This window comes from Branchiostoma belcheri, unplaced genomic scaffold, assembly GCF_001625305.1.
Source record: "Branchiostoma belcheri isolate BF01 breed outbred unplaced genomic scaffold, Haploidv18h27 scaffold78, whole genome shotgun sequence".
NCBI classification, from domain to species: domain Eukaryota; kingdom Metazoa; phylum Chordata; class Leptocardii; order Amphioxiformes; family Branchiostomatidae; genus Branchiostoma; species Branchiostoma belcheri.
Window position 1 is genome coordinate 1,484,576 of NW_017804442.1, and position 22,821 is coordinate 1,507,396.

At 44.3% G+C, this 22,821-nt stretch overlaps 3 protein-coding genes across 8 annotated transcripts in view; 1 reads left to right on the plus strand and 2 right to left on the minus strand.

The window, feature by feature from the left end:
• Positions 1-11,098, plus strand: part of LOC109485731 (histone demethylase UTY-like) — a 94,251-nt gene extending 83,153 nt beyond the window's left edge. For 3 of the 6 annotated variants that reach the window (XM_019789397.1, XM_019789396.1, XM_019789395.1), the window contains 15 exons: positions 54-300; positions 1,022-1,183; positions 1,582-2,278; positions 2,716-3,626; positions 4,049-4,225; positions 4,475-4,609; positions 4,977-5,047; positions 5,398-5,515; positions 6,035-6,134; positions 6,599-6,713; positions 7,191-7,335; positions 7,920-8,104; positions 8,594-8,720; positions 9,623-9,784; positions 10,203-11,098. In XM_019789397.1, the coding sequence (XP_019644956.1) occupies positions 54-300; positions 1,022-1,183; positions 1,582-2,278; positions 2,716-3,626; positions 4,049-4,225; positions 4,475-4,609; positions 4,977-5,047; positions 5,398-5,515; positions 6,035-6,134; positions 6,599-6,713; positions 7,191-7,335; positions 7,920-8,104; positions 8,594-8,720; positions 9,623-9,784; positions 10,203-10,238 (3,388 nt within the window). In that variant the 3' untranslated portion in view covers positions 10,239-11,098. The remainder of the gene's footprint in view (positions 1-53; positions 301-1,021; positions 1,184-1,581; positions 2,279-2,715; positions 3,627-4,048; positions 4,226-4,474; positions 4,610-4,976; positions 5,048-5,397; positions 5,516-6,034; positions 6,135-6,598; positions 6,714-7,190; positions 7,336-7,919; positions 8,105-8,593; positions 8,721-9,622; positions 9,785-10,202) is intronic. The other 3 variants (XM_019789400.1, XM_019789399.1, XM_019789401.1) reach the window with 1 other exon arrangement.
• Positions 11,099-12,793: 1,695 nt separating this feature from the next.
• On the minus strand, positions 12,794-17,321 carry LOC109485797 (tyrosine-protein kinase SRK3-like). Its single transcript, XM_019789481.1, has 7 exons — positions 17,270-17,321; positions 16,497-16,691; positions 15,526-15,707; positions 14,797-14,871; positions 14,043-14,260; positions 13,550-13,684; positions 12,794-13,064 (listed from the first exon to the last, which is right to left on the minus strand). Exons 1-7 carry the CDS (start codon positions 17,280-17,282, stop codon positions 12,893-12,895), a joined length of 990 nt encoding a protein of 329 aa, XP_019645040.1. The 5' UTR covers positions 17,283-17,321; the 3' UTR covers positions 12,794-12,892.
• A 444-nt stretch (positions 17,322-17,765) lies between these two features.
• LOC109485720 (reticulon-4 receptor-like 2) lies at positions 17,766-22,093 on the minus strand. Its single transcript, XM_019789384.1, has 5 exons — positions 21,986-22,093; positions 21,333-21,550; positions 19,632-20,769; positions 18,520-18,781; positions 17,766-17,851 (listed from the first exon to the last, which is right to left on the minus strand). The coding sequence occupies exons 1-5, from the start codon at positions 22,091-22,093 to the stop codon at positions 17,766-17,768; spliced, it is 1,812 nt and encodes a 603-aa protein (XP_019644943.1).
• Positions 22,094-22,821: the final 728 nt, after the last annotated feature.

A 22,821-nucleotide genomic window follows, 5' to 3' on the forward strand; every position in this document is an offset into this window, starting at 1 on the left:
ATTGATGGATTGTCGTGAACGTCAGTATCTTATTTGTCGTTTCTTTCTCCCAGACAAAAAATCCTGCCGAGTATTGAGGAGGCGTGGACCTTACCCATCCCTGCCGAGCTCACGTCTCGTCAGGGCGCGCTACAGCGGAACATTGCGCACCTCCGCGGCCCGGGGGGCGAGGCTCTGGGATTGGTCAATCCTCCCGGGTTGCCTGGCAACCTGACGGGCGCCATGCCGCCGCCGCAGCCCAGCATGCAACTCCACAGCAACGCCTTCGAAGGCAGCGCAGCCAAGAGGAGAAGGAATATGGTGGGTCATTTTTTTTTTCTTTTTTTATTTTGAAAAACAGTAGTGAAAACAAATGAGAGGACACAGACAAAGTGAGGAGAAGGAATATGGTAGGTGGAGGCAAAAATTATGACAGATAACAAACATAAATACTGTGCAGCCTTCGAAGGCAGCGCAGCCAAGAGGAGAAGGAATATGGTACGTCAATTTCTCCATCCTTGGCTGCCTAAATGTCAAAGCAGTCAATTATTAGAGCTGTAGCCTAGTAGGCAAAGGAATATGGTTGTTGGAATCTGGAATCCATGACGCATCACAAAATTATATATACTTAACAGCCTTTGAAGCAAAAAAACAGTGCATTGGATACAGTCTGAAAGCAGCACAATATGTATAACCAAATGTGCAGTCTATTTAATAATCGTTGTAATGTGCAAATCAAGAGTGAAGATTGTTTCTTCAAGTTGCAAAAGCAAACAATAGTAAAGAATTGTGTAGTTTTCTACGGGTTACACTTGTTTTCTGACTCATTCTTGGTCACTGTTATCCAAAGGTAGAAAATGCTATCTGGATTGTGTGACTGTTTTTAGAGAATTTATCAGTACCAATTCATGTATAATTGTATTTTGTATCATCTACATGTTGTTAGTTACTTCTTAAGTTTAAGTTTAGTTTTTCTGTTTGCATACTCTTCAGCAACAACTTGTACTAACCCATTCCGTTTCTGATTTTTTTTCCCTGCCAGTCTTCCGGTGACATTGCGACGGCCACGTGGACCCCCCCTGCCGGTGGACCATCCCAGTCCTCCCCCCCTGCACCGCAGGGTCCCGTACCCCCCCACGGAGCACCCCCTCCCTCCTTCTACCTGAAACCCCAGCAGGTGTCCCTGCTCAGGCACCTCAAACAGGTGAGACACAAGGACTTTCACCACTTTCACTTTTGGGGAAAATTCATATTCTGGAACAATATTATTGTTGTTAATGGATAAATCGAGACATTTATTGCACATTTCTGTACAGAGTTGATAAGTATAATTTGATAAATACGAGATGAATTACTAGTGACTGTGTCAATGGGCAAAATTGTGTAAGGGACCACCAAAAAGTCTTTCATTTAGACATGCCAAGTGGGCCTTATGTAGAGTTGGTCAATTCAATTGTACAGGTCCTGGATTTACTTCATCTTGTTTTGTGTAAGTTCCATCTTGGTTTACTCTGGTGAATATGTATGAACACAATACACAGCGTGATACAATTTGAAACAAGCCTGTACCTTAACCCCCTGTTTCTGTACCCCTCCATACAGACCCGTGCCACGCTGAACCCCAGTCAGTTGTTAGTCCTGGAGCAGCTGGAGCATCAGTACAACCTCCAACAGCAGCACGAGATGAACAGGCACCCCCCTAACGGCCCTCCACCCCCCTCAGCCTCCCTCGGCCCTCCCCCTCCCTACCCACACAAGGGGGCTGGCCCCAACAACCCCCCTCCTCGTGTCCCACCCCCCCACAACAACCCCGGGTTCCCCAGCCCCACAACGTTTGGTAACATCCCGGGACAGTTTCCGTTCAACTCTACCTCAGCGAGCAACAACAGTCTCAGCAACCAACAACCGCCTGCCGTTAACACGCTGACGCCCAATCCCATGGTGCAACAGCAGCAGCACCGCAGCACGTTACCCAACATGGCAGACCACCGCGCCGCGCTCTCTGCAACCATGGCAACCGTTTCCACGACGATGACCGGGAACAACAACAACAACAGCCCAAATGTGCCTTTTCAGCAAGGTTCATTCGGAGGAATCCTACCTCAGAACGTAGCAGCAGCGGCGGAAAACACTAGTAGTAACGGCGTCAATCAAAGAACATTCCCCGTCGTTGCCCCCGGCAACAACAACAACCCCGCGACCTTACAACGGGTCAACGGGGACCAGACCATTCTCAGCCCCCCGGGAGGGAGAGGGATGCTGAACCCGCTGACCTTGAAGGGTTACCAAGGTAACACAGGTTGGTTCTGTTTAGTTCTACTCTTTCCTTGTTACGTTTACCTGTTCACTTTTATTTATTATTTATTTATTTATTAGACTTTCCAATGCAACAGCAGGTAGCATAGAGGAGAGACAAAACAGGTGCATAATTGCACCTCTGCCAGTTGTCTCTCCACATACAAAATACACACTAAAACAGTAATGATACAAAAATAGACATTCAAGTCAACTGACAACAAACTATAACATATTAAGGTATATGACAATATAGTGACAACTATAGGGCAATTATCGTTTTTTAGACGATGGAAGACGTAATGTCCCACCTTTTCTAAAATTAGTGGGTTTTGGGAAGTTAAAAGAAGAATAGTTATTTCTTGGTCTGTAATTCTAGTAAAATTTTAGTTTAGTTAATAAATAAAACATTTATTCATTCATTTATTCATTCATTCACAGGTGTCCTCCCCAGTCTCGCTACCTCAGGTGTTGCCTCCTCTGCAGGACGCTTTTCCCCGTCTTCGGCAATCGGAAATCTGAACTCTGGTGCTCATCATCATCCGGTTGGTGGTAACCGGGCGGGGCCTTCCACGGCAACGCCCATCGGCATGGCAACCATGAACGATGCGTTGTCGTCGTCACCCAGGTTACCACCGCAGAGTAGAGTCGAGCCCCACAGAACTCACGCAGAGTCCAATCACATGGCAACGAGCACAGTGAACGCTACTCGACTATCCCCGGGTACATCCGGCCACGGTTTGTCAAACGGTCCCGTTGTCGAAAACAGCGTCGATACGTTCAAGACCCCTCCCCCTGTCGCTAGCTCGTCCCCCGCCCTCTTCTCTTCATCGTCGAACTTTAACCCCTCGCATTCGCAGTTCGTAGGTCAGAGTTCATCGAATCACGTTACCTCACCGCCAGCAAACAACAACGGCCATTCCAGATCGACCTTCCCGAAACTCGAGAGAAAGGGCAGCGCGAACGAGGAAGTTTCGCCCGTAGTCGCAAATTCATCATCATCGCCGTCGAACAATCATCACCCCAGCCCGTCCGTCACCGCCTCACACAATCACGTCCCGAACGAACCACCACCGCCACAACAGAACCACGTTGGCCCGCCACCGGAAAAGCCCTTAAAAATCAACACAGTCGCTCCCTTGAACCACAAGCTGGAAGAGTCGCTGTGTTCGCCGCGGAGGCTGATCTATGCAAACGCGAAGACGGTGCTGGCCACGTGCAAACTCCTGGGCATGAACGGACTCAGTAACAACAGTATTCTGTTCGACCGGGACAAGCCACCCTGCCCGCCCGAGCCACCCTACCCACCCCTGCCCAAGGACAAGCTCAACCCCCCCACACCCAGTATATATGTGAGTACACCAACTATACCTATATATCATGTCTATATACTTGAAGAACGATTCTTTGATTTCGTGGGCCGTATAGAGGCTCCATGTTTGAAACCATAACCAGTGTGTTTTGAATTTAACGTCATTTGAAAGAGGGCATACATAGTAGTTGGGGATTCATTCCTCAAGCTAACCGACATCTTGCACGCACAGTCGTCCCTCAGTAAGACATCTGGAGCTGCATAGTTCCTTTTTCGAACTGTATTCGGCCTGTACAAGTCATTTGAAATGTCATTTATACTATGACAGGTAATTAGGAGAGTTGTCACTAATGGAAAACAGAAGGCTGAATTTGTAATCTCCTCTTTCTCTGGCAACTTTGGTCTGTCACAATAGTCTGGACTGCGAAACTTAACATCGTTGTGTCTCCTTTTTCTCCCCAGATTGAAAACAAAAAAGATGCCTTCTCGCCAGCGTTACAGGACTACCTGCAGTCCCCGAACGTTCCGATCGCCGTGGTACGGGGACTAGCGGCCGCGCTCAAGCTCGACCTCGGGCTCTTCTCCACGAAAACCCTGGTGGAGGCAAACGGAGACCACCAGGTGGAGGTTAGGACACAGGTAGGGAAAATTTCACCCCATAGAAATCAGTGTTACACTCATACACACACACTCATTCGCGTATTACAGATGTGCTAATTAAAAGCACTACCAGGTGAAGGTTCGGACACAGAAAAAATTTGTTCTCTGGAGATCAGTATTATGCTCACTTGCTTACTCACTCACTCACTATGTAACAGATGTGTGTTACTATGAGGCACCTAAATATGTACTTCACACAACTCAACTGTCTTCCCCGTGTGTGTGCAGATTCTTCAGGCTTCTGACGAGAACTGGGACCCGGTATCGAGACAGAAAGTCTGGAGATGTGAGAGCCATCGATCGTACACCTCCATCAGCAAGTATGCACAGTACCAGGCCTCGTCCTTCCAGGAGAGTCTCAGGGTAAGAAGGCTTTCACACTTTCATATGTGTGTGTGTGTGTGTGTGTGTGAGAGTGTGTGTGTGTGTGCATGCGTGTGTGTGTGTGTGTGAGTGTGTGTGTGTGTACGTGCGTGTGTGTGAATGTGTGTACATGTGTGCGTGTGTGTAAATGTGTGTGTGTGCATGTGTGTGTGTGTGTGAGTGTTTGTGTGTGTGTGTGTGTGTGTGTGTGTGTGTGTGTGTGAGTTTGCTTGCATTTCCCCACACCTCCATCAGCAAATACCTGCAGTACCAGGCTGTATCTGTGTAGCCAGTATAACTGCCATTTGGCGTAACACAACAGCTAACATTGTCAGAAATCTAACCTAATTTTTTGTCCACCTTACAGGAAGAACGTGAGGAAAAGTTGGGGACGAAAGACCCGTCAGACAGTGACTCTTCCTCCAACAGTACACTGGGGTAAGTCTTCTGTTTCATAATGGATAATATGCATAATAGACATTTGCACTGTACTTCCTTATTGAATAAAACAATCTTCAGTGCACTGAAGTAGCTGTATGGGTACCGATTCTCTATATGTGTTAAGGTTTAGGCAGCAGGGAGAATATAAAAAGTTGAAGTGAACTTTTTTTGTCTTCTGTATTTGGAACACTTTTTTTGTCTTTCATTAACATATCCGGTCTAGGTTAATTCCTTTTCATTTGGTTATTGTAAGGTATTGTATCTTCTGGTATGGGTCTGTGAAATAAGTGGAAAGAACTTTATTGGAGTTAATTGATCTCTAACCTAAGGTTTTGTGTATCTAACAGAAGAAAGAAGAAGAACGGGTTCAAGATGATCAAGTTCGGGACCAACGTGGACCTTTCTGACGAGAAGAAGTGGAAAGCACAGCTGCAGGAGCTGACCAAACTGCCTCACTTCGTCAGGGTAAGTTCATCTTTCATTACCTTCATGCAGAGATGTTTTGTTATTAGTGTGTTTGTTTGCTAGTGCAGCCTTAGCTTAAATACAGAATGGTGACCAGAAGAAAGAAATGGTTATACATAATTAACTGACTCGAAGCTCAAATTTGCGGTCAAAATGGAGGAAGTAAATTATGCACTGCAGGAACTCGAGAACTTGATTGCATGTGCCTGACAGTGGACAATGAATCCATATGGAGTCTTTGTGAAATTCACAACAATGAATATAAAACAAGGAATTCACAGCACCTCTTAAGTACTTGTTACCAATTGTTGGCTATATTAGCTGGTAACGCTAGGACTGATTGATTAAATGCTACTTTGCTAATGTAGGTTGTTTCAAATTGTAGGTTGGGTTAATGTGGGCCCAACATGTATCCTTGAGGTTCCCATGCTGATGTATGTTATACCTTCTTTAGGTTGTGTCTGCCAGTAACAGTCGATTAAATGTTACAGTGCTGATGTATGTTATTGCCTTCTGTAGGTTGTGTCTGCTAGTAACAGCCTGAGCCACGTGGGACACACCATCCTGGGGATGAACACAGTACAGTTGTACATGAAGGTGCCGGGCTCCAGAACGCCAGGTAAATACTCTACAGTCACACAATATCCAATTTAGCAACTTTTACACAGACAAATTTTTCCGAAATTTAGTAGGATTTCTACGGCTTCTTGTCTGTTCATCCCAAACTGATTGTGGGTTATAGCTGACGTGATTGTAGCTATCAATTTTCATAAATGTGTGAAAGACACAGCAAAGAAGCAAAAAGTCTGTAGATAACCCTTGAAATTCAGGGAAAGACTTGCCTTTCTTGGTTTCTTTGGCTCATGTTAAACAAGTGGTTGTGAATAAAGAAATGTAATTTGCGTTGACATTCACCAAGCTGATGAAATTATCATGAGCTTTCTTGGTATAGCATTCTTTCAGTCTGTACATTGTTTGAGTGTGATATTCTCAATATAGATTCCTTCACATTTTGTGGTTGAAACGTTGAACAGAGCATGTTTGTAATGTTGTTGTTGTTGTTGTTGTTATTGTTTACTGTAGGTCACCAGGAGAACAACAACTACAACTCGGTAAACATAAACATTGGTCCTGGTGACTGCGAGTGGTTCGGAGTACCGGAGCCGTACTGGGGAGCCATCCACAACCAGTGTGAAAAGTGAGTCAAGTTTCTTCTGACGTACTGCTCTAAAAATCAAATCAAATCTTTATTTAAATTCAAATTTGCAGAAGTGTTGAATCTCTTCAGACACAACTGAATTTCATTGAAATTTTACAAATAGATTCCAAGCATATTAAAATTTGCATAATTAAAAAGTCATTGTACAATGGTTAAAAAAGAAGAGAATTTACTAGCAAATAGCAGACATATACAATATTGGCAATATCTCAAATTCCCCGTTTAGCTAGCCCCAAATTGTGTCATTTTGAAGAATTATGAGAATTTTATTTTGGAGAGGAAGAACACCCATCAACATGTGTCATTTGACCCGGAAAATTACTTTTCAAGTAGTTATTTGATACGTTTAAACACTTCTGAGGCATTTTTAGAATGTGAATATTGGTGTATTAAACATAGCTGAGGCATTTCCGGAATTGAAATACTGACATTTTGTTCATTTTTGTTTTCCCTCAGAGCAAACATCAACTACCTGACTGGTTCGTGGTGGCCGGTTCTGGAGGATCTGTATGAGGACAACGTTCCTGTCTACAGATTTATCCAGCGGCCAGGAGACATGGTCTGGGTCAACGCTGGCTGTGTGCACTGGGTGCAGGCCATCGTAAGTTGACTTAGTAGTAATATTCTTTCAGTTGCTTTTGTCATCTCACATTTTCACTTGCTACGATCCACAATTTTGCTTGCAAATTGGTTTTGACTGCTTATTTCTTTGTGTACCAAATTTTTAATGGTGTGTGTGAACCAAGGCCTTGTGCATTGGATTTAAGTCTACTTCCTATCCCTGTAATTTGCTTTGTTGAGGGCTAGATTTTTGCAAAAATTAAAACTGGAGCCTGGTTCACTTGCCAAATTTGTATAATGTTTATGGATGCTAGTGGGGTGCAACTTTGGTCCCTTTAAGATAGTGCATTCGAAAGTTGTTGCCAGTTTTTAGTTCAGAAACAGGCAGACCTTGTTCAGAGGAGCAATTTACTGTGTGCAGGTCATCCTCAGTCATTCAAGTATTAGAAAGAATTACTCAATTTGACAGTATTGTGTTTTCCCCCCAGGGTTGGTGCACTTATATAGCGTGGAACTGGGCCCTCTCACGGCACACCAGTACAAACTCATTATGTTTCCCCATCTAACAGTTTCGTGTGTTTTCATGTGTCTTTTCTGACAGTTTTTTCTGCATTTTCCCTCCAGGGTTGGTGCAATAACATAGCGTGGAACGTGGGCCCGCTCACGGCACACCAGTACAAACTTGCGGCCGAGCGCTACGAGTGGAACAAGCTCCAGAGCGTCAAGTCCATCGTACCCATGGTGCACCTCTCCTGGCAGATGGCGCGAAACCTGAAGGTCTCCGACAGAGAGCTCTACGAAAGGCTCAAGTACGTGTTGTTTGTTTGTTTGTTTATTTACTATGCTTTACCACAACAATGGAGAGTATGGTAGAACAGGTGTTACCACCTTTGCAACAAAAACAAAACAAAGGTTTTGCTTTTAACTAGAGTCAAATATTTTTCATAAGTTAAAACTTGGCCAGCAATTCTAGGATTTGAATGAGAAAAAAAGATCTGTCATCTCAAATTTGTGAAGGTTTTGTTGTTCAAGACGCCTGTGTACTAAAGAATGTCGTATTGTACAGCTGTACTAGAAACTAAGAAAATTGCCTCCAAACATTTTAGCTGAAAACCTAAGACTTTGATAGACTTAAACAGTTACAGTGAACAACCTTGATGACTTCTTAAATAACTTTGCCAAATGTCTTAGACTGTTCCTGTCATCCCGACTACAGCACTAGCTTGAGTCTACATGATCTTAAAGTTTCTTAAGTGTTGAATGCCCCATATCTAACCCTCCCTGTGTCCTGTCCTCAGGTACACCCTAATGAAGACCATGCGGCAGATGCAGGTGACGCTGGACCTGGTGAAATCTCTCGGCCACGAGGTCCACTGGCACGGCCGGCAGAAGGACGAGGTGGCTCACTACTGCGTCGACTGTGAGGTGGGTTTGTTTGAATGTCTGTTTGTTTGTTTGTTCAAGCCATTATTTATTATGCTCAAGTTACCAAGAGAGGAATGCTAACTAGCACTACAGCTTCTCATTGGTTTTGTCAGACGTTTCAGAGAGCTTCGGACACCATTTTCAGTGACAGAGAAACATTTGTTTATTTATTCATTGGTTTGGCTGTTCAACATGCACTGCCAGGGCAGTCCAACTAGCCTGTGACAGTTGTAAAGGGCTAACCCTGCTTAGGCCACACCAATTAAATTTTATGGATGACGTCCTTTGGAGACCCTAAATCTAATGCGAGAGGGCGAAAAAAAAACAAGAAGGGCCCTAAAAAACAAGATGCCTAGATTAGAAATATACTAAGAGACGACAAATGTTAGGACACAAATTGAATGAGGTGACACAGTGTAACAAGCAAGAAGTCTTTTATTCATCATCAAAACAGCAATAAATAAGGTGGAACAGCAGTTGTCGTCCTGTCCTGTTTCTTTCATCACATTTTTGCAGGCCTGCAGAAACAAAGCATGTGCTCGTGGCTGCTCTTTACCCATTTCGCATTACGGGTTTCACGTCAATCTAACGATTTGCGGCACTGTTGTGACTCTTTGGTCATAGTTACAGGAAGCGGAATTTCTTGTTTTTTTCTAGGAACAGGCCAAAATCAATGCGCGTGTGGACGTCATCCATAAAATTTACTTGGTGTGGCCTTACAAAGACATGACATTGGACATGGAAAGCATTTGTGACAGTTGAATAAATGCTCCAAACGGGAACTATGAACTCTTACTGAGGGATGACTGCAGTGTGAAAGATGTCAGTTAGCTTGAGGAATGAATCCACTCTACTGTGTACTAAAATGACATGTATGTTTGTTTGTTTGTTTGTGTTTACAGGTGGAGGTGTTCAACCTCCTGTTTGTGCTGAAGCAGGATAAGAAGCACATTGTGCACTGCCTCGACTGTGCGCGGAAGGCCAGTGGTCGGCTGGAGGGCTTCGCCGTGCTGCAGCAGTACAAGCTCGACGACCTGGCTGACGTCTTCGACAACTTCCAACTGGTGAGGAGTTCATTTTTATGTTAACCTTCGTGGAAGGAAAACATTTTGTTGTTTTTTTTTTTTTTTGCTTATGCTTAGCTTCACGGAAGGAAAACATTGGTTTTGCTCTGTTTTTGATATCTTCTCCAAACAGATATTAAGTTACATGACCTGGACCAGGTGGCTGTCACTATGGTAACTGGTGCTGTAGCAGACACCATATTGGATTACATTATGTAGCAAGTGGCAGGACAGAGGTTTAGGGGCTGGTTGGTCACCATATATATAGTAAGAAGAAACAGAGCAGTAATTTTTCGGCTACTACATGTCTGACAAACTTTGTATTCCAAGGAAAAATAAACACATCTAAGATGTATACTAAGAATGATTTTTTTTTTTCTTGAAGTTGACAAATTTTGATTTTTTTTTGTTTTTCCAGGCATTGCCAGAATCGTCTTCCCAGAGCTCCTCATGACCTCGGGCGACCCCCGGCATCATCACCGACCCTTGACCTTTCCCAGCATGCTGTTCTGCGGTACCGGAGGGCTATACTCGACACACACAGAGAGACACGCGAGAGACAGAAACTTTTTATGTGAATAGCGAAGAAGAAAGAGAGACAAATTCCCGCGGAGGATCAAGAAAAACGGACAAGTCCGCCCCAACTATGCAAACCTGGCTGTACAGATATTCGGCGGCAAAAGTTCCGCCGAGTTATGAACTTAGTTAACCTACGAAAGAGAAGAAAGAAGAAAAGATGCTGACGTTACCTGTCTTGTAAATTTTGAAATGTCCCATTTTTTTGCAAAAAATCGATCATCGACTACGACAAGTCTTTGTATATTTATATACCAGTATCTCTCCGTGCCCACAACACGAGAGCTTTTATACAAGTGTGATACAGTGTTGGTATGTAGGATGTTTCCGTTGTGAATTCCGTTTTGTTGTGGTAGTGTATAAAGTGAGAAAAAACAGATACATTAGAACGTTAAAGTGGGCCTGTATTATAGTTGGAAGATGCTAGAAAAGTTTTTCTTGTATAGATATATTTGTATACTTGAAGTTACAAGTAGTGTGGACCCGATCTTTTTTCGTTTTTCTACCGTTCGGTTTGAACCATCGCTCCTCAGGCTATAGTGAAAAAGACTTTGATGATTTCTTAAGAAAAAAAAACGGGAGAAAGTTGAGAAACTGTCGTTTTCGGCATTCTCTCGTCTCCCAAATGTCACGATTTATGAAATGGGTTGCACAAAATGAGTGTGTACGACTCTTGATCAACCAGACATGATCACCAATTGTACATGACATTTTTTCATTATTTATGAATACATATTTATTGTATTGGAATCAACCTGGTCTCATATCTTTCTTGCCTATTCGCACACTAGCCTACTAACACAAAGGAAATTCAAACTCTGAAGCTGAAGAAGAGTGGTAGATGTCATTGGAAAGTATCTCTAATTTATCCGATACCATACGACTATATTGGTTTATCAAAGTTTACAGAGACTGAATTAAAAACCAATTTACATAAAGAATTTTAGCAAGTGGTCAACATTACGGACATATATATTTACAAGCTTGCAACTTTTTAAATTTGCATCAAAATCCAGTAGTAGAGTTTGAATTTCCTTTTGAGTATTGTTTACCTGGATGTCTAACCTTCATCAACGTTACCCACTCAGTATCCACACTTAAATTCAATCTCATGGCGCAAAATGCCACCCACATATGCAGGTTAGTGTAGGTGTTTCTGATGTCTAACTGCACTGGTTCATGTACGATATGACTTAATTAGCAAATAGCAGACGTACAACATGAAGTGGTGTCTGAAATATCTTTGCTAATTAACATAAAATGTGGAAAATTATGTTGCATCACCTATCAATAAAATTACAATGATTCACGAATGTATATTACATTGATAAAATATTGAAATTCAGTGGTACTAAGTTAAATCTTAAATAAAAGTACTTAAACTTTACATAGTATTTTGGAGCCAACTAGTTGTGCATAGTCAGCAGAATATTACATTGTTGACAAAACACTATTGGCAAACATAAGCAGACAAAACCAGTAACAAGGTTTCTCTAAAACCATATTTTTATTATGTTTACCGAAGGAAAACATTGTTTTTGCTCCATTTCTTCTTCTCCAAACACAAACCTCTGACCTGGCCAATGGCCTCTTTTGTTTACGTCTGTCACCATAGTAACTGGTGTCGGGTTACACAATGTGACACGCACACAATGTGGCAATTTCATAGTAGGCATTTAGACTCCTGTCACCATATACACGTATGTGAATGTGTTTGAGTAAGAATTAACAGAGCAGACTATATCCGAAGGTAAACATTATGCATTTACTTTGCAAATGTTACTTTTCTAGTTACACCTAGCATTTCATCAAAATTAATTTCACTTATACGTATCTAAAGTAATATCACCTATGACTATCCTACGGCTCTATTTAATAGAGATATATCACATTAAGTTGCATAAAGTCTGTCAGTCGATGTCAAAATATTGAAATCGTTCTGACAGCTGTCATATTTTCTTTGTTGGTATTATTATTAGCATTTTACTGATATTATTGAGACTAGATGTCGAAAACAAGTAAAGCTTTTTGATGAGCACCTTTATTTAACACTGAATACAATGTACGTCCATTACTGCAATGATACTTCTGCTCACAAGGGGGCGCTTTCCATTGGCTAGTAAAAACTCTCGGGACGGACAAAATGTAGCCTCCGTAGCAGGCTTATAGAACTGGGGGTTTGGTGGTCTTCGGCTGTTTTCTGATTAGCCTCCGTAGCAGGCTTATAGAACTGGGGGTTTGGTGGTCTTCGGCTGTTTTCTGATTAGCCTCCGTAGCAGGCTTATAGAGCTGGGGGTCTGGTGGTCTTCGGCTGTTTTCTGATTAGCCTCCGTAGCAGGCCTATAGAACTGGGGGTTTGGTGGTCTTCAGCTGTTTTCTGATTAGCCCAGTTCTAAAAAACGGGGGTAATTCAACCAGCCCGGCTATGTTGTCTATATGCAATCAGAAAATAGCACATGAAAGATCTCAAAGACCCCCAAAACTCCCAGCTTTTGGCATGCTATGGAGGCTAGACAAAATGTTGCACTGCATTCAGACACCTTCGGGAGCTTCTACTGCCGTTGCCTCATCAGGGTCACCAAAAGGTTCCAGGTAGCTGACCTCAGAACAGTCCGCCATCAGGTCATCCAGCTGATCGTACAACTGCTGAAACTCCGGGCGATCGTCTTCCTCCCATTGCCAGCATTTTAACATTAGGTCGTACCTGTGTGTAGGGTGCAACAAACGTACTATTATATTTAAAACTGTAGTTTAACATTGTCCAGTTTATTATACATGTACGATCTATAATAAGAGCTGTTGGAACTCCTGCCATTGCCAGCACTGAGCATCAAGGCATACCTATGGGGCATTACAATACATTATGTAGACGAAAATTTGAAATACGAAAAATTTGACAGGTTTGTTGCGTTATTCTTTGTATCGTCTGGTGGAAATGGTTCCAGGATGATGGTAAATCGCATGTTCGAAAACTCTTTCTTCATAGAAATATTAAAGAGTGGAACTCGTTGATAGCAAGTACAGTATGGCCATCATCACTAGAAAGCTATAAACAACGCTTGCAGTTAGGTGTGCAAATTTATTACGTCGTTCAGCGTAATAAAACCAGCTGCGTGCCAGAAGGCCAAGGACAGTTATACGGGTACAGATTCTACTATCACTACAAATCACTAGTGTATAGATACGTACATCTCCTGAGGGCAGTCCTCGGGTCTGGGTTCCCGGTAGCCGCCGCGTAGCTCCTCCATCAGCTGCCGGTCCAGGCCCGGGTACGGCACGTTTCCCAGCGTCGCGATCTCGTACACAACCACACCGAACGACCAGCTAAGGGTAGAGCATAAGGGTCAACTTTATGGTTTTCAACAATCTTACATGTTTACACTGACAATATCACGGGGTGTCATCTCCAAAGCGTAGCCAGTACAGTATCCTATCAAGCAGATTCTACGGTGGCACCGTAGGATCTACTTGGAGATAATTTAAAACCAATGTTCATGGTCATCTAGCAAAATCATTGTGCGATTTTTATTCGTTGGATTTACAATAGCAGACAGAACCAACGGTCTGCAAAAATCTTTTATGTAACAATAAATGCAAAGAGGACTTCGCAATCCTATCCTACGACGATCGTAGGACAAATCTGACCAGGCGGCAGGCCCAAAGCAAATATGATAGTACTCACACGTCGCTCTTGCTGGTGTACCTTCCCTCCCGCAGCAGCCTCTCCGGCGCCATCCACCTCACCGGGATCTTCTGCTCCGCGTCCTGCCGCTGGTAGCCTCGCTCGTAGACGTCTGTGGCCAGCCCGAAGTCTGCGATCTTCACCACCAGGTCCTCTCCTACCAGCACGTTCCGGGCCGCCAGGTCACCGTGCACGTAACCGGCCTGGGATATGAAGATCTGCGGGGAAAAGAAATCGTTTGCGTTCACGTTGCAAAATCTGTTTTACTTCATGGTAGAGAAGTATTGTTTTGGGTGGCTAAGTTGTGGTTTGTGTTTCTGTACGTCTCCTAATTACCTTCCGTTGCATGCATGGTGGGTGGGAGGTGACTTTGACAGTTGATTGGTAGGGATACCACGCCTGAAGGTGACCTCGACCGCGCCAGGCGGGACTTTGTTTGACCCATTCATGAACCATTCAAGTTCAAATCGAAGTAAGTGAGTGTTGGCAGAGAGATTCAGGAATCGATGTAGCACCTGATTAAATCATGAATCCTTACTGTTCGTATGGAAGATGACTAGGCAACTCTTAAACCAGGATTCCTCTTAGCCTGGCTACCATCCGGATTTTGCTCCGCTACCAAGTGATTTTTTTTCTAGCGTAGTGCAGCGGAGCAAAATTCGGATGGTAGCCAGGCTAGATTCCTCTTGAGTATCAGAAACAGTGCGAGAACGAACGATCGATGCTCGTATATCAACAAAGTAGAAGAGCTCACCATTCCGTTTGCGATCTGGCGGGCGATCTGGTACTTGTTCAGCAGCTCCAGGTCGTACGTGCTGTCCTTCAGCCTCTCATCCGCCTGTGGGACAGGAAAATGACGGGGGAAAATTAGAAACTGTCCAAAAATGTGTGTTTTCGTTTGCTTTCGTGCGTTTTTCGAACCCACTCTTTATACGTAAATTTACCTGCTTCGTAATGAAATCTACCGACACTGGTGAACTTTAAGGCTATGATATTGGAATATATAATACAGGAAGTGAGGGGGAAATAGTGTAACCGCAGACTGACAGGAAAGTCGAACTGGGGGTGCAAGACAAGGATGTAAATCCTACGGCTACGATTTTTGGCGACGTCTCAGGGAGGAGCCTAATGTTGTGTACAGTTTGCAAGAATTCTAGGAATTGTACAGAAATTTTGTCCACAGGAATGGAATGTCCACAGGCATTTCTCTGACCCACATCTATGCCCACATTCCTGGAAACCATTGGGAAGACCTGTTTGCCCCGGATGGCCCTACTTTCTGTGACCCCGGGGCTCATTCATTATACACTCAGAGGAGGAGTGCACTGTATCTGGTACCAAGTCTTCCTCAAAATCATGAAATGATGGCAGTGCCGTGCAAGCAATAACCCTAACAGCAACCACCGTCGCCATGGTAATGTATGTTTTCATTGCCAGTCTTGTTAATCCGTACATGATGTTGTTACCTTCTTTACGTTCTCACCTTCCGACACTTGAGCAGAAACTCTTTGAGGTCTCCGTACGGCATGTACTCCGTAACCATGTAGGGCGGATGTGACGTAGTGCAGCAGCCGACCAATCCCAGCAGGTTCTGGTGCTTCCCCAGGTCAAGGGTCGTCTCGATCTCCCGCACGAAGGTCGCTCTCTCCTGTGCCCCGGCGTAAGCTGAGACGGAAGTAATGTTTTCGGCTGCGTTATTGGGTATGTTTGTGTGTTTGTGTCTAGTCTGTGACATGGCGTAAGCTGCGGAAACCAGTACGGAAGTAATGTTTTCGGGTACATTAACATGTTTGTGTGTTTGTGTGCGCTGCGCCCCGGCGTAAGCTGTGGGAACCGGGAAGTATGGTTTATGGGCGGTATGTTTGTATGTTTGTGTCGAGTCCGCAAAGGGACCTGGCATACGCTGCAGGTTTAGAGACGGAAGTAATGGTTTCCGTGCGTTAATGGGTATGTCTGTATGTTTGTGTCGAGTCCGCTAGTAATGGGATCTGGTGTGAGCTGCTGACACCGGTAAGGAAGTAATGTTTTCGGTAGCGTTAATGGGTATGTTTGTGTGTTTGTGTTGAGTCTACGCTGGTACCCGCTGTAAGCTGCGTAAGCGGGACGGAAGTATGCTTTTTGGTAGCGTTAATTGGTATGTTTGTTTGTATGTTTGTGTCGAGTCAGCACTGGTAACTGGTGTGAGCTGCGGACACCGGAACAGAAATATTGTTTTGGGGCGCGTTAATTGATAGTTCGTGTGTTTGTGTCGATTCCGCACTGAGACCTGGGGAGTCACTCAGCAATGAAAGACAAACAATTCTAAAACTAAACCTTGTTTTCTACTCTGATAATGATGAATCTATAATTGAACCTTTAACTGAGTTGTTAAAAATCTTAGATATATTGTGTAGAAAGCTTGCGATCTTATCTTATAACTCTATACATTGGAATTTAGTCATGGCAGCATCTTACCGTGCACGGTTTTCACCACCACCGTCTCCTCTGTCGGGAAGCCGTTCAGGTTCTTGTGGCGAGTCGCCAGGTACACGACACCGAAGGCTCCCCTGCCGATCTCCTCTTTCAGTTCCAGTTCTTTCTTGTCTACCTCGTGCTTCAAGAACTGTGGCCGGACAGGGACGGGTGGGGGCTGGAATGAACCCTGTAGAGCTGGGGGGTAGGAGGAGGAGAAACATTGTTTCTTTCTTTCTTTCTTTGTAATAGGGTATTAAGACGATCTCGTCTCCCGGCCAGCTTCAGGTCTTGTCGGTCTAGTTCGTGCTTCAAGAACTGCGGCCGGACAGGGGCGGGCGGAGGCTGGAATGAACCTTGTAAGGCTGGGAGTGGGATGGAGAGGAAACATTGTTCATTTGTTTGTTTGTTTGTCAGAAGCTCCAGGTCTTTCCTGTCTAGCTCGTGCTTCAAGAACTGTAGTCGGACAGGGACGGGTGGAGGCTGGAATGTACCTGGTAAAGCTGGAATGATGAGAAACTTTTGTTTGCTTGTTTGTTTGTTTGTGTGTGTGTGTGTGTGTGTGTGTGTGTGTGTGTGTGTGTGTGTGTGTGTGTTTTCTCAGACGCTCCATGTGCGAAAAGAGTAGGAGTCCTCGGTGAAAGTGGCCGTGGATAAAACCTTTCAGTTTCATCTTACGAAAGGTCAAGTCTTACTGTACAAAACTGCTGTGTTACGCCTTGACTTGAGGTGGCTGTACAAAACACACAAGAAGACACATTCAATAACATGCTTACCTGAAAGGCCCATGTAATGATTGTCGTGTCCAGCGTCCCCGCCCCTCCTGACTTCCAGTTCCTCCCGGCGTTTTCGTCTGGCCCACAGGTACACGAGAACACAGGCGGCGACTATGACTACTGCAAGGGACACCACTACAGCGATCACTATAACAGCGGTGTTGGACAAGCCCTGGGGCGGCGGCAGTGGTGGGGGCGAGTTGCTGCTTTCAGCTGCAGGGGAAAGAAATTAAGGACACTGCAAAAAATGATCCGGATTGACGGATTTTGATCGACGCTCAATCCGGATCATTTTTTGGAGTGAGAACGGGGTCGTATTAAGGTAATCTCCAAGCAGATCTTTCGGTTGGGTGGCAAAAGACAGTATCCATTGGCCATCCTGTATCCATTGGCCGTCCTGTATCCATTAGCCAACCGAAGTGGCTAATGGACACTCCTCTGGCCAATGGATACTGTCTTGCCACCGAAAGATCTGCTTGGAGATAAGTATTAAGGCTCATTTGGCCACGGCGAGTACTATCACAGCAGTGTTGGACAGACCCTGGGGCTTCGGCGGCGGGGGTTGCGAGGTAACGCTCTCAGCTGTAGCAGAGAGGACGACGTTAAACATATTAACAATGGGGGTGTGTTGAGTAATGATAGAGTTTCGTCTCAGAATCAAGAGGTCCCGGGTTCGAGTCCTGACATGCCACCGATGTTGTGCCCTTGGGAAAGGCACAATATCACGACTTCCCTCACTTCGCTCAGATGGAAATGAGTACTGAATTGTCCGCCGTGTTGATGCAAGCCTAAAAGTAAGTTGAAAAAAATCTTGAGCGTACCGTCACCATGTCTTGTGGCCATGTTGGAATAAAACAAAAATATATCAACAGACAACACCCTTCCAACTACAACAGGGGGCTAGCTATGGTCTACTTGATGACGTGTAACAGTGGGGTTTATCCTCCGCTAACTGACCATGCTAAATGGTCGTGCGACCTTTTAGTGTAGTGGTTAGCGTTGGTGACCGCCAAGCGGACAACTCGGGTTCGATTCCCGGTTGTGACCTGCTCGCCCCTTTCGGTTTTTACAGTGGCGCCCAACGTGGGGCTCGAACCCACGACCCTGGGATTAAGAGTCCCACTACACTAAAAGGTCGCACGACCATTTAGCATGGTCAGTTAGCGGAGGATAAACCCCACTGTTACAGACGTGTAAATAGTCTTCACCCTTTTCTTCGGGTGTGTGCATGTAGAGAAGCCCTAACATACCTGTCGTGGTGACGGGGACAGTCGGTGGAGTCGTGGTTCTAGTCGTGGCGACTGTCGTGGTGACAGGGCTTGGAGTTCTTTTGGGCGACGTCGTCGCAAATGGTGGGGGCGGTCTACGCGTGGTCACAATTGTCCGACCTCCGGGACAACCCTGCTCAAGTTCCGGGAGTGCGTCGGCCAGGGTAAGGAAGGCGAGGCCCGTGAACGGTCCGGAAGGAGCGCAGATCGTGTCGTTCTTCTTTACCAGATCCACAGTCGTATCCTGAGATACACAAACATATCCAGAACCTTGCTTGTCTAGTTCTTCTTCATTCCTACTTACATGTAGCCCTGTTGTTGTAATTAACAGCAGATTGCATATTAGTCACCCAGTGTTATAGATAAGGCCATGTTGATTTGATTATATGGATGACATCCTCTGGGAACCCTAAAACTGATGCGCGCGTGCGAATAAAAAAAAAGTTTTGCAAAAAAAAAAAAGTTGTTTTCATTATGAAATGTACGTGGTCATAAAGGTTGAACAAATGGCACAGAATATGGTTTGGCGAATAATCTACTCTTCGAATTCATTTCTTTACAATTTCGTGTTTTTTCGTTTGATTTTGGCATCCAACGACATTGGTATCGTTTCTAAATGTTTTCCTTGCAACTTATGGTATATTTTTGCTCATTTTGCAACTGTTTTGTACGATTTACAGTATGGTTGAAAACTTTTTTTTTTTGGAAACGGCCGAAAATTCATGCGCGCGCGGATGTCATCCATATAATCAAATCAACATGGCCTAAATAAAATTGTGTTCAAACCGTTGTATCCAGTTGTAAAGTTTGAAACACAATTTTATTTAACAGCAGGTTGTGTATGGACTACTAACACGTGACTCGGTACATACAAGCGTAATGAAAGGATAATAAAGAAGGGAACATAAATAACTGATTTTCTGTGAATTAGTGCGATGGCAAAATTTACATATACATGTATATATTCAAGACATGTTGGGTGTTTTCGTGCCTAGTATTCCCATGTGTGGTATTATAAACAATGACTCTTTAGCATACAATTTAGCAATTCACTAATGAAGATTCTAAACAAATAAACAAACAAACAAACACACCTGAATCCATCTGACCAGTTCCAGTAGCCTACAGTCGCAGTTCCAGGGGTTACTGTGAAGGTGCAGGACCTGAAGACTGGCGATTTGTTCAAACATCATCCCTGGCACAAAATCTATCTGGTTCTGACTCAAATCCAGCGACTTGAGATCCTGCAAGCCGTGGAACGCTCCCGGTTGGACGCTACTGATTTTGTTCCTGCTCAGATCCAGGTTGTCTAGGTTGGTGAGACCCTGGAAAGAGTCTTGCGGGACGGTGTTGATGCCGTTTCCGCTGAGTTTCAGGGTCTCGACGTTCTGGATGTTTGGGAGCATGTCGCCGATGTCTTCTGTTTCGATGGCGTTGTCGCGTAAATCCAAAACCCGAAGATCTGGTGTCCCTCTAAAAGCGTCCCTGTGGATACTACTGATTGTATTGTTACGCAAATCGATCGTGACGATGTTCTCGGCACCTCTGAACGCCCATGCCGGAAGTGATGTGAGGTTGTTGTGTGCTAGGTTCAGAGTTTTGGCTACACGAAGACCCAAGAAGTCGCCATCTTCAATGCTGCTCAGAAGGTTGTGTTGGAGATCGACAACGTCCAAACTGAGCATACCAGAGAAAGCGTTCCTCTCGATGGTCCTGATGGCGTTGTTACTGAGCCGAAGGTTCCGAAGTTGTTTGGCTCCCACAAAAGCGTCAGCCGGGAGAGAAGCTATGGAGTTACTCACGAGGTTCAGTTCTGTGAGATTTGGGGTGGAGGCAAAAGTATCACTCACAATTGCAGCGATAGAGTTGTTACTCAGATCGAGAGTACGAATTCTGTCCAGGCCTCGTAGACTGTCACTTGAGATGGCGTTGATACTGTTCTTATGAAGAGACAGCGACTGGAGAGTAGAGAGTCCGTTGAAGATGTCAGCAGGAACGGCATCGATGGCGTTTTTACTCAGGTCTAGTAACTGCAAGTTGTTGAGTCGCTCGAACGCACCACTGGAGATTGCGCTGATGCTGTTGTTGTCAAGATGCAGGTTCTCGAGGCTGCTCAGACCTCCGAAGGTGTCACTGGAGACACTGCCGACCGCATTGCCGCTCAGAATCAGCTGTTTGATCCTGTTCAGGCCGGTAAAGGCTCCGGCGCTGATAGTATTAATGGAGTTCCCCCTAAGTCAATGAAAATGGGCTTGAATTAATGTGGGTGCCATTTTTAGCCTTACAGGTTACACACACACACAAAAATACACATAACAGACTATATCGTGAACGAACACACATTATTACACGAAGCCCTGTGGGGTCGTGTGGCGTAGCGGCAGAGTGCTCGACTAGGTATCAAGAGGTCCCGGGTTCGAGTCCTGACATGCTACCGATCTTGTGCCCTTGGGAAATGCACTTTACACGACTGTCCTCACTTCGCTCAGGTGAAAATGAGTATTGTATTGTCCCCTGTGTTGCTGGCGGCATTAATATAAGTTGAAAAAAAAACTTGAGTGTGCCGCCACCACGTCTTGTGATTAGATGTTGGAATTAAAAAAAAATACGCGAAGCTATTTGAAGATAAGAGATTTTTATCTTCCGGATATCGTAACGAAATAAAAGTTCACAGACTAGCTAAAACCAACTCATACTTGGATGAAATGGTAGAAATGCGTGTAAATGAGTCATAGACTGAAATAATTGTACTGTACTAAAAGGTGTAAAAACTAACAAATTTATATTCGACATACCTAAGCCGCAGAGTTTCGAGGTTAGGCAGGTCGAAGACGCCATAATTGAGAGTCTGGATGTTGTTGTCGCTCAGATCCAGCTCTTGTAAAGCGTTAAGACCGGTGAAATCGCCGACACTGAGGGAGTTGATGTTGTTGGACCGGAGATACAAGTGTGTTGTCCCCGGAGGAACGCCTTGTCGTGGGACCTGGGTGAGTCCCTGACCGCTACAGTCGACCTGAAATGTAGATATAAATACCACGTTTTAGTGTGTATTATAACGTAAATTATTGTAAGATAGTGTATATGTCTATGTGTTGTATTGGTATGTACGGTAAACAAATACTCGTGGAAGATTAGACTATTCTAATTTATGTTGATATAACATATTGTACTTAACTATTTTTATTGCTATACACTGTATTGTTAACAAGGTCTTCAGGTAGATTAGTATATTGTAACGTAAGTTGATGTAAGATATTGCAATTTTCTAAGAGTGTAATCATAAAGTCATAGTCTTTTGAGACTGACTAGCAATAGTAGTAGTAGTAGTAGTAGTAGTACATTGCTATTAATTGTCTTGTAAACAAGGACTCCAGGAAGATCACTATACAATTATTTATAACTGATAGAGATATTCTAAACAAACAAACAAACAAACAAACAAACAAACCTTGTTGCCGTAACAGGTACAGTTTGGCGGACAGGTCTGGGCGAGGGTCGGTGAGATCAGAAGGACGGTGATCAGTACCACAACCTGGCTGCACAGTTGTGGTAACATCCTCTTCACTGTTTAAACCCTGTCTTTATAGTGAAATGTACAGTGATCTACGGGGATACAGATGTTGTAGAAGTAAGATAGTCACAAGTGTTATAGTTGACAGTGTGCTGTACGTACCATGGTTACCTTTGAAACTTGAAAAGTCAGAATCGTTGTAAGAAACTAAGAGCGAGTATAGAAACAGGAAAACACTCCTGGTCCCGGGCCGGGGATCGAACCCACGCCAAACCCGGGCACCAGTTGACACCCCGACGCTCTAACCATTCGGCTAAAAGATCTAGACCCCTCGGCTAGGTCAGTTGGTAGCGCCTATAACCCCCCCACTGTTACATCGTCAGCAAGGTAAGTACATTTGTAGTTTGGTTGTGTGAAAGAAAACCCCTGTATTCAACACTAGAATGTTACGTCATTGACCAAAACGTAAGTTCCTGTCGGGTAGGTTTCCGGTCGTCTACCGACCCCGCGGCCTTGGTACCAGAGAGTTCCACCCTACCACAGACTGTCACTAATTCTTTTGGATATTTATTGTGTGTGTACATGTATCTACTAGTATGCAAACGACTACAAGAAGTGCCCCTCCCAACACACATACACATACTAGTAATCTAGCAAATCCATTGTTACCGATACAGCAGGATGTTTTTCAGTCTTCGAAACGTCTCTGTACAGTCACTACGTCTTAAGTAAGGTAACACACACATGAAGGAGACAACAATATGTACGTAACG

What these genes read in the sequence shown, in the direction of transcription:
- LOC109485797 (XM_019789481.1), bottom strand. An exon ending in GGTGGTGAAAACCGTGCACG is followed by an intron (nt 15,708 to 16,496) that starts GTAAGATGCTGC and finishes CTTCCGTCTCAG; the next exon opens with CTTACGCCGGGGCACAGGAG. An exon ending in GAGGACTGCCCTCAGGAGAT is followed by an intron (nt 13,065 to 13,549) that starts GTACGTATCTAT and finishes CCCTACACACAG; the next exon opens with GTACGACCTAATGTTAAAAT.
- LOC109485720 (XM_019789384.1), bottom strand. Translation starts at nt 22,093, where the DNA reads ATGTTACCACAACTGTGCAGCCAGGTTGTGGTACTGATCACCGTCCTT. An exon ending in GTACCTGTTACGGCAACAAG is followed by an intron (nt 21,551 to 21,985) that starts GTTTGTTTGTTT and finishes TCTACATTTCAG; the next exon opens with GTCGACTGTAGCGGTCAGGG. An exon ending in TGTCCCCGTCACCACGACAG is followed by an intron (nt 17,852 to 18,519) that starts GTATGTTAGGGC and finishes TCTCTGCTACAG; the next exon opens with CTGAGAGCGTTACCTCGCAA.